This window comes from Eschrichtius robustus, chromosome 10 (assembly GCF_028021215.1).
Source record: "Eschrichtius robustus isolate mEscRob2 chromosome 10, mEscRob2.pri, whole genome shotgun sequence".
Classification (NCBI taxonomy): domain Eukaryota; kingdom Metazoa; phylum Chordata; class Mammalia; order Artiodactyla; family Eschrichtiidae; genus Eschrichtius; species Eschrichtius robustus.
Window position 1 is genome coordinate 106,918,757 of NC_090833.1, and position 13,949 is coordinate 106,932,705.

Consider the following 13,949-nt stretch of genomic DNA (forward strand, 5'->3'; position numbering starts at 1 on the left):
AGCCATCCGGGAACAGGTGGTCTTTACAGCCAAGAGAATGGGAAGATGATCAGGATGAGTCCTAAGTGGACAGGTCCCCGTCGTAAGGGCTAAATTACATGGAGGGTGCCCGTTGGGTGTTAGATGAATTTCATTTCTTTAGCTCAAGGGTCCGTGGAATTCTCGGAGATGTCTTAAGAGGTCTCGGGACCCCTGAAATTTTAAGCAAAACTTTGTTGGAATGTAGCTTTTTACTGGGACAAAACTACAGCTTATACCAAATTCTCAAAGGGGTCTGAGCGCCACCCCCCCGAAAAAGGGTTAAAACCCTTGTGTTTCGATAAATATTTTATATGCCCATGATACGTAGGACTTGAACTGAATGAAAGAGAGGTTTGGTTCAGATTGGAAAATAAGTTTGATATAATGATTTTGTTCTCATTTGATCATTTTTGGAAAAAGAATTTAGGTTCCACCAATGTTTGGGGGATAGTGGAAAGAGAAGGGGTGAGAGAGGAGAGAGAGTTTGGCTGGATTCATGATTTGGTTAGAAATATTTTGTATTTTTATCCTGCTCAGATCAAATCTCCACAAAAAAACAAAACAAAACAAAACAAAAAAAACACTTCAGATTAAATCTGCGTTTGATCATATAACAAAAGTAGAGAATTGAAGTTATTTGTCCATATGGTTTAAAATTATTACATTTGTCATTTTGAATGATATATATGTATATTCTAGGAATTCCTAAGCTACCATTCCTTTAGATCACTCTCATGATTATCTACCATCTCTGGTTTTGTTTCATATTTTGAACTTGATCCAAGCTCTTCACTTGACCATTACAGCACATAGTCAAGCCTTTCTCCATGTACAAGATCTTTCATGGAAAGCTATACTTGTCATAGAATCTGAGTGCAATATAAAAATTGTCAATTCTTTTGTGAATCAAAGGATACCGTCAAGAAAGTGAAAAAAGCCAGTGATAGAATGAGAAAAATATTTGCAAATCACTTATCTGATAAGAGCCTAGTATTCCGAATATATAAAGAACTCTTACAACTCAACACTAAAAAGGTAAACCAATTTGAAAATAGGCAAAAGATTTGAATAGAGATTTCTCCAGAGAAGATCCACAAATGGCCAAAAAGTACATGAAAAGATGCTCAAATCGTTAGTCATTAGGGAAAGACAAATCAAAGCCATAATGAGATACCACTTCACACTTACAGGATGGCTAGGATTTTTTCTTTTTAAACAGGAAATAACAAGTAGTGGAAAAGATATGGAGAAATTGGGACCTTCATACATTAGTGATGGGAATGTAAAATGGTGCAGCCACTGTGGAAAATAGCTTGGCATTTCCTCAAAAAGTTAAAGCTGGAGTTACCATATGACCCAGAAATTCTACTCTTAGGTATGTACTCAAGATATCAAAAACATGTTCACAAAATAACTTGTACATAAATGTTCATAACAGCATTATTTATAAAAGCCAGAAAGTAGAAACAACCCAAATGTCCATCAACTGATGTACAGATAAACAAAATGTGGTATATTCTTACAATGGAATATTATTCAGCCATAAAAAGAAATGAAATACTGACACATGCTACAATATGGATGGACCTTGAAAACATTATGCTAAGTGAAAGAAACCAGACACAAAAGGCCACATATTGTATCATTCCATTTACAGGAAATGTCCAGAATAGACAAATCTGTAGAGACGGAAAGTAGATTAGTGGTTGTCAGTGGGTGGAGAGAAAAGGGAATTGGGAAGTATGGGGTTTCTTTCTGGGATGATGGAATGTTCTGGAATGATATGGTGGTAATTGTTGCACAACACTATGAATATACTAAAAGCCACTGGATCGTACACTTTAAAATGGTCTAAATGATGAATATATGTTATATGAATTTTATCTCAATAAAAAAATGCAAAAAAAATTTTTTCCAGTTGACTTTAGCTCTACCCCAGGAATAAGACAGTCCTAGAATCCACAGACTTAAAAAAAAATCTTTTCCCTTGTCTTTGCAAAAGTCAAGTACATTCACATAGGATGAGAATTCCTCGTATTTTGAGATGAACAATATTTATTCTAACCCTGTTAAAAAATTCAGGCACATTAAAAATTTCACTTAGTAAATAACTGGAGAAGTAGAGGAAATATTAGGTGCATCTGCTTAGTGAGTACATTTCTAAAATTTGGGATAAATAAAATAAAATAAAATAAATAAAATGACAAGGCATTCGATTTAAAGCCTCCTAGAAGTGTCTTCTCAAATTTAAAACTCTTTGGAAGGGATGATAGAGAATAAAGGGGGATAGGAATCTAAGCTGCTAGCTTCTTTCCCTGCCTCTGTTTCTTCCAGATGTGAAAGCTAAGCTTTGGTCATCTGGGCACTTTGGAATTCTTTTGAATTTCGCTCTTTTTTGGACTGAAATTATTTATGTTTCCGTTTGGAACACTGAGTACCATAAACTTCCACTATGCACAATGTACTCCCCCAAGAAAATCATTTCATTTCTATTTGTCTTCTTATCATGCAGCAGGGGAAGAGTCTGCAGGATGGAGAGCTGAGGTTTAACTTGTTTAGGCGAGGCTCGTATTAGTGCTACACAACGAACAAAAAAAAATGTCCCAGTCACAGCAAGATTGTTTGATACCCATGATGCGGTGAAGAAACATTACAGGAATTTTTGTTTTTCAAGGTCGTGCTCACTGGCCTTGCACGTACCCATCTCTCCTATTAACTCTTTAATGACTCTGCTGCTAAACCACAGAAGCTCTTTGAGCAACAGGCAGGAGCAGCTACATCATTTGTGGGATCCAGTGTAAAATGAATATGTGCGGCCCCTTGTTCAGAAATTATTCAGAATTTAGAAAAAGGCAACAGCAAAGCATAAACCTAGCAGCTGCACACGCTGCAAACCCGGGGTCCGGTGGAAAGAGTTTGATCAGACACATCCGCCTGGCTCTGGGTTCCACCACCTCCTTCCCGTGATTAGAGGCGAGTTACTTAAACTCCCAGAACCTCACTTTCCCCACCTGAAACGTGAGGCTAATAATCCCCATCTCTCATCTCTCACGTTGCTACCAGGATTTTTTTTTTAAGTCTCAAGGCTGAATAATATTGTTTAACATGTTTTCCATTTTTCTATGGGGAAAGGAGCGGGAGGTATTTCAATTGGGCGTGAGTGGCAGGAAAGCCATTTGGTGGATTAAATGTTGGGTCCTTCAGAGATGAAGGAAGGGGGCCAAGAGGGGCTGCTTTCCTCGCATCTCCAACCTGACACACTTTGCCTCGCTCTGTGTTTTTATTAGCTTGTATCCCCGGTACATCAGTGGCAGGGGTGATGAAACCGGTGGCAGCTTTAACTGCCAGGCAGCTGGGATACCGTCCCGTGGGTCTCGTTGTCATGCTGAGATCTTAAAGTGACCACGGCTGCTTGGTCTGCTGCTCTCCCAGACACTCTGAGAGAGACCACTGAATAGTTAATCGGTGGCAAAGGCAAGGAGAGGCTGTTGCTTGCAGAAAGCACAGAGAAGCTGCTTTGAAAAATCCCAAGGTGGCCGAGTATCAGGAACACTGTTCCTGCTTGTGGGCAGCTGTGTGTGCGAAGGGCAGCCTGAGGGCTTAAAGTCACGTCTCCAGCCTGGGTCGGTGCCCCTCCCCTGGGGCTCCCGGCAATGCAGGCAGAAGGCCTTAAACACTACAAAATGAAGAAACCCTTGGTACTGTCTGAAGAGGGCGGTCATTTACAGTTATCTTTTTTGATGTTAGCAGCGTGACATAATGTTTCCGTGAATAATGTTTTCTAAGGGGAAAAAAAAAAAAAAAAAGAAAGGAAAAGAAGAAAAAGAGTGCTAAGGAGAAAGAAAACAGGATGACTTATTTACCAGGAAAGCACGGCATGGCCCCTTACCTGAAACCTTCTCATGTCCCTTGGGTTTCCTGCTGTTTTCAAACAATTCTGATTGCACTTGAGGAAAAATTTTAAAAAGAATCTGTGAAGAGAAAGCAAGGTGTTACCTTTTTAATAAACATGTTTTAGGAGAGAATATATCTGCATTATATTAGATTTGATTGGAAAGTGATTGGATTTCAGGTCTGGGGAATTTCAGCCAGCCCTGCCTGTGAAGGGATGTAGCTGACCCACTGCAGTTCGCAAATTTGGATGTTTTGGGTCCCAAGTTGGCTCCATCACTGTTGAGGGTTGTGAAGTGGTTCACAAGCTGGGTTCTGGTTTGTACACCCACCCCCGAGTGGCTAGGGCGTGCTCTCTCCAAAAAAGAGAGACAGAGAGAGAGAGAGAGAAAAGAAGAAAAAAAAAGCTTCACAAGCAGCAGTGACTCCTGCTGTACAAAATTATCTGGCTCCAGAGGGTTAAAAATGGCATGACTTAGCCCAGAATCCCAGGGTTCATCACGTATGTGGCTTTCCGCTGGCCACACACATCTTCATGCACACATACCTCACACGTAAACCCTCACACACAAAGGGGGCCTGATATTTTCAACTGATGGATATAAAATCAGAAAATAATGTTACTATCCAAAGACAGTCAGTCTGTGCAGGTATATGCTGGAGTTTTTATGATTAATAACAAGTGTGAATGTCCTTTCAGACCTTCTATAGACTATCCAGAAATATACAAAGGCACAGAATAATGGTCTGAGGTTATCATTTGTAACACATGTTCTTAAGCCAATATTCTCCCAGATAACCTTTTTGTGCACTTTTAAAATTGGGCTTCTTTGATCAGATGAGTACAGAAACCAAGAAAAATGGCAGAAGTGGTCTTTTCAGCCATTTACCTATTTAATGTTTGGAATGCTGTTTCGAAATACAATAAGTTTTTCATTTATTTCACTTGCAGAGTCCTTTTCCTTAAAAAAAAAAAAAAAAAAAAAAAAATCCAGCTTTTGCAGTGTTAAAGTCCCAGGTGAGCAAGGCCTAGTTCCCTTTCTGTTACTATGACAACGAAATTTTACCGCAGTCCCAAAGTCCCTTCAGAACTCTACCATCCATGCCTTGAATTAGAACTTTAAAGGAAAAGATATACATTTTTTCCCCAGGATTTACCAACAAAAATAAGTAGAAATCAACAATGCTTCCAAAAATTCTATTTTAAAGCAACGGTTGGTGAGATGCTGTCGTGGTGACCTTCTGTTTATTTTTATTTCTTTAACAATCACACGAAAGAATTAGAGAGCGCTCCAATTAATTGTATTTAGCACTTAAAAAAAAAGAAAACCTGATGGGGAGATAAACAGTAAATGATGAAAGAGGAGAGAAGAGGAATTGCCCTTTCAGAGCATTTTCTCTAGATTTGCTAAAAATATTTGGCCAAGTGTTCCTGACCCCTATCTATAAATAAGGTTGGGTGTGAATTTGGAAAGAATAGCTAAATTTTTTTTTTCATAATTTTATAGCATCTGCTTTTCACTTCTCTCTTTGCATTCTTTCTGGGGCGGGGGCTAAGCATTGCTTCCTGGGCCATGAAGGTGTCCAGGGCCTTTATCCGAGGTACCAGGCAGAGAATAACAAGGCAGAGGAAGCACTCCTTGCTGCTTTATGCGGTGTTCACATTCACAGCCTGCCTCTGCTTTCGAAAGTGCAGTGGGGCGTCTGTCCAGAGCAGCCAGAGTGCGTTAGAAAGGAGAGCTGCTTGTATTTAAAAACAGATTGGTCAAAATTCAAACATTTTCTTTCTTAAGGCGAAGCATGCTTTCACTTGTGCCTTCCTAGCGGGGTCACCTACAGCAACTTAAAATGCCAGGAGATGCTCTCACAAAAGACTTAAAACTGACCTTTTCCTCACTTGAGTCTCTTTCCAAACAATAACCCCTGCCCTCACACCACCTTTGCCCTCCAACACCCGCCCCTCCCCCATGAGTGATTTACATCTTTTCCCCTACTAAAACCAAATTTTCTTTTTCTCACAAATTCCTTGGTTTTTGGCAAGTTTTAGCACAACTGGACTCCTTATAATACATTCTGTGTGTTATACTTCCCCTCACCTACCCACCCCCTTCACCTTCTTGAAAATGTATCTGTTGAAAACATTAATGTTCATGAAGGCATTATTATATGAACGGTATGAAAGCGCAAAGGAGATAAATGTTTACATAAAATCAAACTGATTTAGGGAAAGAAGGGGCCCGCTGAAAGGCTTTATTCATTTTAAATTACGACCCTTAACAGTTCTTTGGCTAGAAAACACCCAGTTTTGACTCTTTTGCTGGCCTGGGGTCTGAGTTTGGAACCTACCCAGCCCCCTGCACACTAAGGATATAACATCCTGTTCACAAAGGGGAAGCGAGGGGTGGAGGAGGGAGGGAGGAGGGGGAGAGAGAAAGAAAATTCTCTTACATTGTATAGTACTTTCTAAAAGAAGGCATAGCTACTTCTAAATGGCTAGCACCAGAAATTATGACCTGCGTATTTTAGATGTGGACCTAGAAATCAATTTAAAGGAATTCTGGGGCTTACTGACATCTCCATTTTTTTTCTCTTCCTTTTACTGATGTCTCCCACTTTCCTCCCCTTCACCCCCTCCACCCGCTATGCTCAGGGGCTTGGTACAGAACCCTCTACTAGCCATCCCATCCATTAACCATAGGGTAACTTGCAGGGAATAAATCTCCTGGGTCTAGATCCCTCTGAAGCCTGGAAAATGTCAGCTCTCTCCACTCAGCAACGGGAAACCAAAATGAATTACAAGATTCAGACCAAATGTGCAGAGACTCATCAGGATGGAAGTTGTAATTTTCACTTTCTCCAAACAATGTTGACTCCAGAAATATTCTAACCACTTAGCATGGTACACTCTACAAGGCTTCTGATCTCATTCCTTAAGAGTGAATGCTAACGGCGACAGGTTTATCCTTGTTTTATTAGAGAAAGAGGAATAGAGAGTGGGATCTAAATCTGAACTCAAGCCCTCAGCTTTCAATCTGGTTCCTGGGTCAAGTGAGGCAATAGAACAGACCCAAAGGCAGTCCTTCACTGCACTGATATCTATTAAATGCTGACAGTGTACTAGTCTTGAACTGCTACCAACTAACTATGTAACCAAGTTACTTTGCTCCTCTAGGCCTCAGTTTCTTTGACTGTTAAAAGGAGGGTTTAACTGGATTATCTCTAGGGTTTCTTCCAACCTTATTATTCTATGATTGCAAAGAAAAATGTGTAGAGTTGACAACCCTCCAGAAATGGCGACATTGGAAGAAGAAACCACTGGAAACAAAAGTCTGTGACTTATTGAGGTCCAAGTGGGGGTGTGTGCGGGGGTTTTCTGAAAGAGAGAACAAACCCGCTGATCGGAGACTGTGAAAGAAGAGTAAGCAAGGACAGCTGCCGGGTGGAAAGTGGGGCATCTTGGCTGATGCCTTGGCCAGAGCTGGTGGGACCCAGAGGTTGATGGGCCGGTTGTTGAGTGAGAGGCACCATTCTCTTAGGATACTTTCTTTGTGCTTCAGCAGCAGGAGAAGGTAGCTCAGGAATATCACAGATCAGAGCCATCTCTGTCCCTGCTCGCCATCCTGTGTGGTCCAGAAGCTGAAGGGTACAGGGGTCACAGAGGGGGGGAAAGAAGGTTTGCCAAATGTCAGCTCCATGCCACACTCTGAGCTATGTGCTTGATATCCAACGCCTCATTTATTTCTCACAACAACTGTATGAGTGACGAATCATCTCACAGCTAGGAAAAACAAAGGCGCCAAGAATTTAAGAAATTTGGCCCAAGATCACACCGCTTGTCAGTGGCAGAAACAAGGATTTGAACCTGGGTCTTTCCGGCAGCAAGCTCCACCGGGCGTTCTATGTTTCCTGCACCAATTACATTGTGGTGATGGTTGCACAACTCTGTCAGTATAGTAAAAGCCATTGAATGATATGCTTTGAATGGGTGAACTTTATAGTATGTAAACTATATCTCAATATAACTGTTTAAAAAGAAACTTCAGAAAACATAGTCTGAAAAAAATCAAAAACAACCACCAAAAAACCCATGAAGGATTCTGGTTTCTTGACGAGAGAGAGAGAGGACTATAGTATCCCAAAAGGAAAACATGAGGTCAAAGATAGTTGCGTGGAAGTAAATGCTTACGACTGAAACCCCCTGATGAATTCATTCATTTACTCATTTGGCCGATCATTAAGTGTGGAGTACGCCATAAAGGTTCAGCAGAATGGCAAACAAGATGGACAAAATCTTGCCCTCATGGAGCACACAACCAAACTATTTGAAAAATGCTTCTTCAGTTTCTGAGATGAGCCTGGAGACCCCTGAATACGGGTCTGAATAAGATCCCAGAGGATTACCTAGTACCCAAGAAATCTCTTCTCCTCCCAATCTCTGGAATATTAGAACACTCGGCATTGTTCAAGAACACAATAAAAGCTCCTAGGTGGCTCTAGACATGTCCTGAGCCCACCCCAAATAAAAACTGAGACTCAAACTAGATGTACAAATAGGGTGCAGAGTTCAGGTCCAGTGGTGGGGTCAGTGGGGAATCTCTAAATCACAGGAAGGGTAACTACTTAATATTCATGCCAGACTTCGAGATTATAGCCAATGATCTAGTACAAAATGCAGCATACTATTTCTCCAGAATTGTGGAAGAGGCCATTCAATTGACCTCCAATTAGAAGCCCAAGATCTAGCGCCTTCTAAAAAATTATAATACAAAAAATCTTTCGGAAAGCACTGTGGAAGGCACAAAGTCTTCTTTCAAGAAAAAAAATTAGATAGGAGTGTATGTCAAAAGAATGTGAACTTGGCACTAGTAACAGCTACCATTATGCAGAGCCTTACTCTATGCAAAATAACATGTAAAGTACCTTTCACTTTGAAATTTCATTCCTTATTCCCTTAAAAAAAATTCTAATTCCATCTACCCTGGAAACAGCTTCTGTGATGACATGGCCACATCTTATACACCATGGAGATGGGAACATCCCCACACTCTCCAAGGGCCAAGAACGGGGATGCTGTATCTGGTTCTCTCTCTGCCACAATGGCCACATATGCAGGTTGGATCACTAAAGGCTGAGCCATATATAGAGTTGATAAACCATGTAGGTGCTTAAAGGTCTATGTCTATTGATTTTTGAGGAAGACACATTTCATCTGGATTAACTGCTAAACCTCCTTTTCCAGAGTCCAATAAATTAAAATATCATTGCCTTCCACTGTTTGTGCATACTTCTGAAAAGAAGATAATCCCTTTCTCTTAGAACACTCTCTCATATCATTCGTGAGAACTGCCAAATGTTGGGATGGGCTGAATCATAAAATCATATTTGAAAGAAATGGGCAGTTACCTCTCTTCTCCCAGGATTCTTTCAAGCTTACAGTCTTTACAGGCAGAGGGAGAAGTCGTGTTGGATGGTCACATCCATGGGGCCATTTTCTTACTCTAAGAATAGCCTGCATGGCAGCTCACTCTGCTTTAGATGGTAGGAAAACCCCTAAGTGATTGGTTTCCACTTGAGACCAGTGTAAAACACAAAGATAATGTTCTAGCTTTAATCTAGGTCTAAATTGTAACATCCTCTTTGAACCTTCTGACAATAGAGAGAACACGTTTCCCTCCCCCCAAAGCCTCCAACAGAATCCAAACTCAGGCAGCCCAAATAAGGAGAAGGACAGCAGTGGGCCCCAGCCTTGGCCGGAAGATGACGTGCCCTTGATCAATCTGTTGATTGTTGAGGTGTCAGCCCAAGATTAGAAAGGGCCCTGAAGCTATTAAGGCCTTGTGAAGACTCTCGCTCAAGTCCACAAAAAAGAAGAGACTGTGGGAGGTCAAACTTCCAGTTGGCTCTTGCTACACCCCAAAAAAAAAGTGACAATGGGACATCTGAGAATGCTTGCTACTTACAATCTGCTTGGTAAGATGGCAGTTGGTACAAAGACCCAAGAAGAGCATAGAAAGAGGAGATAATTTAAAATTTTTGACTGACTGGCTTATTTAAGCTTAAATCAAATACTCATTTTTATAAGCTGATTTTCCATGCAATCCATTTATTTAAATGACTCCTTAAAATGTAAATATAAGTACACAAACAGAGTAAGTACAGCATCGTTACTCTCCACAGACATTCCTAAAGGGTTGTATTACCACAAAAGCTTATTCACCTGCATGATTCCGGTGAAAGCCCATTTCAGATCTGAAAGATTTAAGTTAACAGAAAATTTTTAAGGAATATATTTTCTTACTTCTGATTACATTCAATCCCTCTAACTTCCCTTGGCTCAAAGTCTAATTATGATAATGATTATGATAATAATAAATAAATAGCCCCTATTCATTGACTTCATATTATTAGCCATGTATGGTTTCATTTAATCGCCCCAACTCTGAGAGTATGAGAAATAACATCCCCATTTTACAGAGGAGATAATCAAGACTCATAAAGGTTAGATTACTTGCCCAAAGTCAAACAGCTAGTAAGTGGAAGAGCCCGGAGTGGACCTCAGGTTTGTCTGACTCAGGAAAACATTGTTAAGGTGGGAGCTTGGCCAAGTTTCTTCTGAAGGAAAAGATGGAACATGTTGCCAAGCAGCTCTTTTTTTCAGGGTACCAGTGAGTGCCTCATGGATCTACACAGGGGATCATGTCGCTGTCTACATCTTACTCTCTGTAAATAAGAATGGGGTCACTCCTCATGTTACAAAACGAAACAAGCAAACCAACAACAATGTCTATCATTCCTATCAGGGACTGTGTTCTCTAGAAATTCTGTGGCTGTATTGGATTCTGCAGAGGAAGATAAGCAAGTCTATCAGATATTAGGAAAACAAGACACCTCAAGAACCCACATGGTCTCCAGAGGGCATGGCCCACATAGCTGTAGTCTCTACAAGAAGAGTGTAAAAGGTTGCTTGAGCGGATGAGGAAGATGCAAGGTCATTCGTCCATCAAGACTATGGAGGAAAAAAAGCTGGAAGTCAAATGTGTAACATAAGAAGTTAAGTCTTGGAAAATTTTTTTGAGAATAAGTCACCAAAGCTAAAACTTGAAAGCATTACCCAGGGGACAGAGGGGAGTCTTCTACATTGGAGATTTTTAAATAGACCAGCAAGCGAATTCCTTTGAAGGCAGATAATTTCAGTCCATGTGGCACCTCACTGGGGTGTCCCTATCAAGCCATTTCCAGATGATGTCAAGGCTTTTGCAGTTATTATTATTGTTGTTGTTGTTGCTTAATATTTCAACAGGGACCTGCAGTTTCATCCTCTGTAACATGACCTCGTAGGCTGATAGTGAGGATTAGTTATCCATGCAAAGTCTTTGGGTAAATGCCTGGTAACGTCACCACTCGCTACGCCCCCCTCCCCCGAATTGCCCCTTCTCCCCCCACCACACTTTAAAATGGCCCATTTTCCAAACAGAACTATACCAGAGGGGAGTTGCCACAAATTCAAACCTGGTTCTCTCTGCACTGTTTATCTCTCCAGTACTGGTATATACTCCACTTGAAGAACTTCCCTTAATTTTTAGGGAGAGGTACTTTAAAAAAAAAAAAAAAAGAAGGAAAGAAAAAAACCATGTAATTAATCCATTACAACAGACTGTAGGAAAAGCACAACAACAACAAAAAGATGGTAGGTCAAAAATCCTCGTCACGGTTTCCAGTAAACTATGGTCAGGCAAAAGAATTCAGAGCCGCGTACACCCGCTAACTGGCAGCGGGCCCCATCGAATCATTTTCTGTTCAGCATTCACTCCAATTACAAGCTCCTGGAAGTGGCATTTCAGTTTGGCAATAGACCCTTCGTTACCAAACACCGACTCCTGAGTGGGATCTGCTGTGCTCATTTAGGTAGCAGAAGGGAGCGACTTCCCCCACTGTGTAATTCTGATTCCATAGCCACAGATTTCATTTCCAAGCCATTTCATGATTTTTTCTGAAGTGAGGGTCTCCCAAGCTCAAGTGGCAAGGAATTGACTGTAAACAGCCACCGAGGTGCAAAAACAGGGGCTACTTTGATTCTCCACTTATTTACTTATTTCTGACTAGCGACACACTACAGTTTCTGAGGACCTGGTGTTATATGTTGGGATTTTTTTTCTTCTGTATTCAGACATGTCTTCACTCTCCTGAATTCCATCACGTGGCACCAGGAAGCTTGTAGGGAAAAAAATCTCTAAGGAAAAGTCCTTGTTTTTGCACTCAGATGAAAATCTGACACCACTAAGGAAAATAATAATTGAACTCTTTGGGCTTGAATTGGAATGAAACACAACGCTAAGAGCATGTTTGTAATTCCAATTGTTCTCATAAAATGTCTTTGAAGGGCTCTTTGCAACGCACACAGTTCCATCTTTTCCTCTTTTTGTTGTTGTTTTTAACCCGAATCCTCTTCTTTGCCCTATCCTTTCCTCTCCCTTCTCACCAAGAAAGAAAAAAGACTGAGCAAAACTGAACATGCTACAGACTGACTTCAGAAAACATCTTGCAGTTAGACTTCAGAATTAGTTTACGAATCTATTTCCCTTTCTGATTCCATGACTACTCGGGTGAAGGAGAGAAATGAAGTTATTAGCCAGCCATCAGCTTAATGGGTCCTTACTATCCTATTTCCTTAGTGCCCCTTCTCCCCTTCTGCAGCCTTCCCCTCCCCCTCCCGTCTTTCTGCCCTCCCCGTGAAGCTCATCTATGCTAGGCTGAGCAGTGAACACCAATTACACCAAGAGCCCTTTGCTGCTGCCTGGTCCGCTGGTTTTACTGTTTTGCCAGATGGTTGAGGCCAATGTGTAAAACTCTCTACCCTACCATTAATTTATAACTCGGTAATAACTTTCCCACGGCTCTAGGAAATTGAAATGAAGTGCAAATGTGAATATTTGGAAAGGGAATCAGGGTTGGACAACTATTTTACACCTGACAGAATAGATACCAGTCAGACAAAAAGATGCCCCTCTTTACACAGGCTGGAACGTTACTTTCCCGAAACTAAGGCCAACTGACTCCATATGCGATATTGGATAATGTAGCAAACCAAGCTCAGAGTTGGGGTTCCTCCTATTCTCGCCTTCTTTCTGCAGTTTCCAGCTTTATACCTATTGCACCTATGGGTCCATTCACTAATGACCTTGAGTTTGAGCGTCTATGTAATGTTATATTCTGATGACAGAATTATAGATTAGCAGATATGAGTGCATTCTCTTGCTAAGACGGGACACCATCCAATGTTTGTTAGCATCATTAAACTAAAACTGACTTTTCACCTGCTCCCATACCATATGCAGCTGCAAATTTTTAAATTAAACTATGAAGCCATGCATAAATTTACATATATTACAGACTAGCCTCTCCATTTAACATGCAAATGTACTCCAATGTTTCAGAACACCTTCTGTCGCTAATTAATTTGCTGAATTATAATTAGACTAATCCTGCATAATTAATAAGCACAGATTTTTTTTTAATTTGTAAGCAGCTTGAGGAGATCATTCACTTCCTTCTATAAACTGCTAAGTAAGTGTTAAAAAAAATCTGGAAAGAACATGTGTGAAAAGGTATGTTTGATGTCGCATACAAACTCAAACTAGCATGGAAGATGCAGAAGTCAGTACTGATAAAGGTACATATTTGAAGCCAACATTCAAACAATCAAAAAAAATCACATTCAGAGGATGGGGACTAATTCTCCCTTTGTCTCCTTGTATATAGTGTTTTATTCTTTGCCTTCTATCCATCGGCTCTTCCAAGATCACAGAGGCGGGAGAGGATTAAAGTAACCGTATGTTGTATTAGGAGAGATAATGATATTAACACTCCACTGTATATCAAAACACTCTGTGCATGCTGGGTGCTTATAAGCCCCTTTGATGGTATTTGGAATCATTTTCATTTTGGCTGCCAAAAACACCCGAGATCCATCTAGTGGAAACAATTAAGTTCCATTAGTACTGTATCCATTTGGTAATGATTACAATGAAGGGTCCCTC

General features: G+C 40.7%; 1 protein-coding gene across 1 annotated transcript in view; it reads right to left on the bottom strand.

The window, feature by feature from the left end:
- Positions 1 to 13,949, bottom strand: part of EBF2 (EBF transcription factor 2) — a 188,642-nt gene that overhangs the window by 52,054 nt on the left and 122,639 nt on the right. Inside the window, exon 7 of the mRNA XM_068552112.1 lies at positions 3,911 to 3,992. Within this exon, the coding sequence (XP_068408213.1) occupies positions 3,911 to 3,992 (82 nt within the window). The remainder of the gene's footprint in view (positions 1 to 3,910; positions 3,993 to 13,949) is intronic.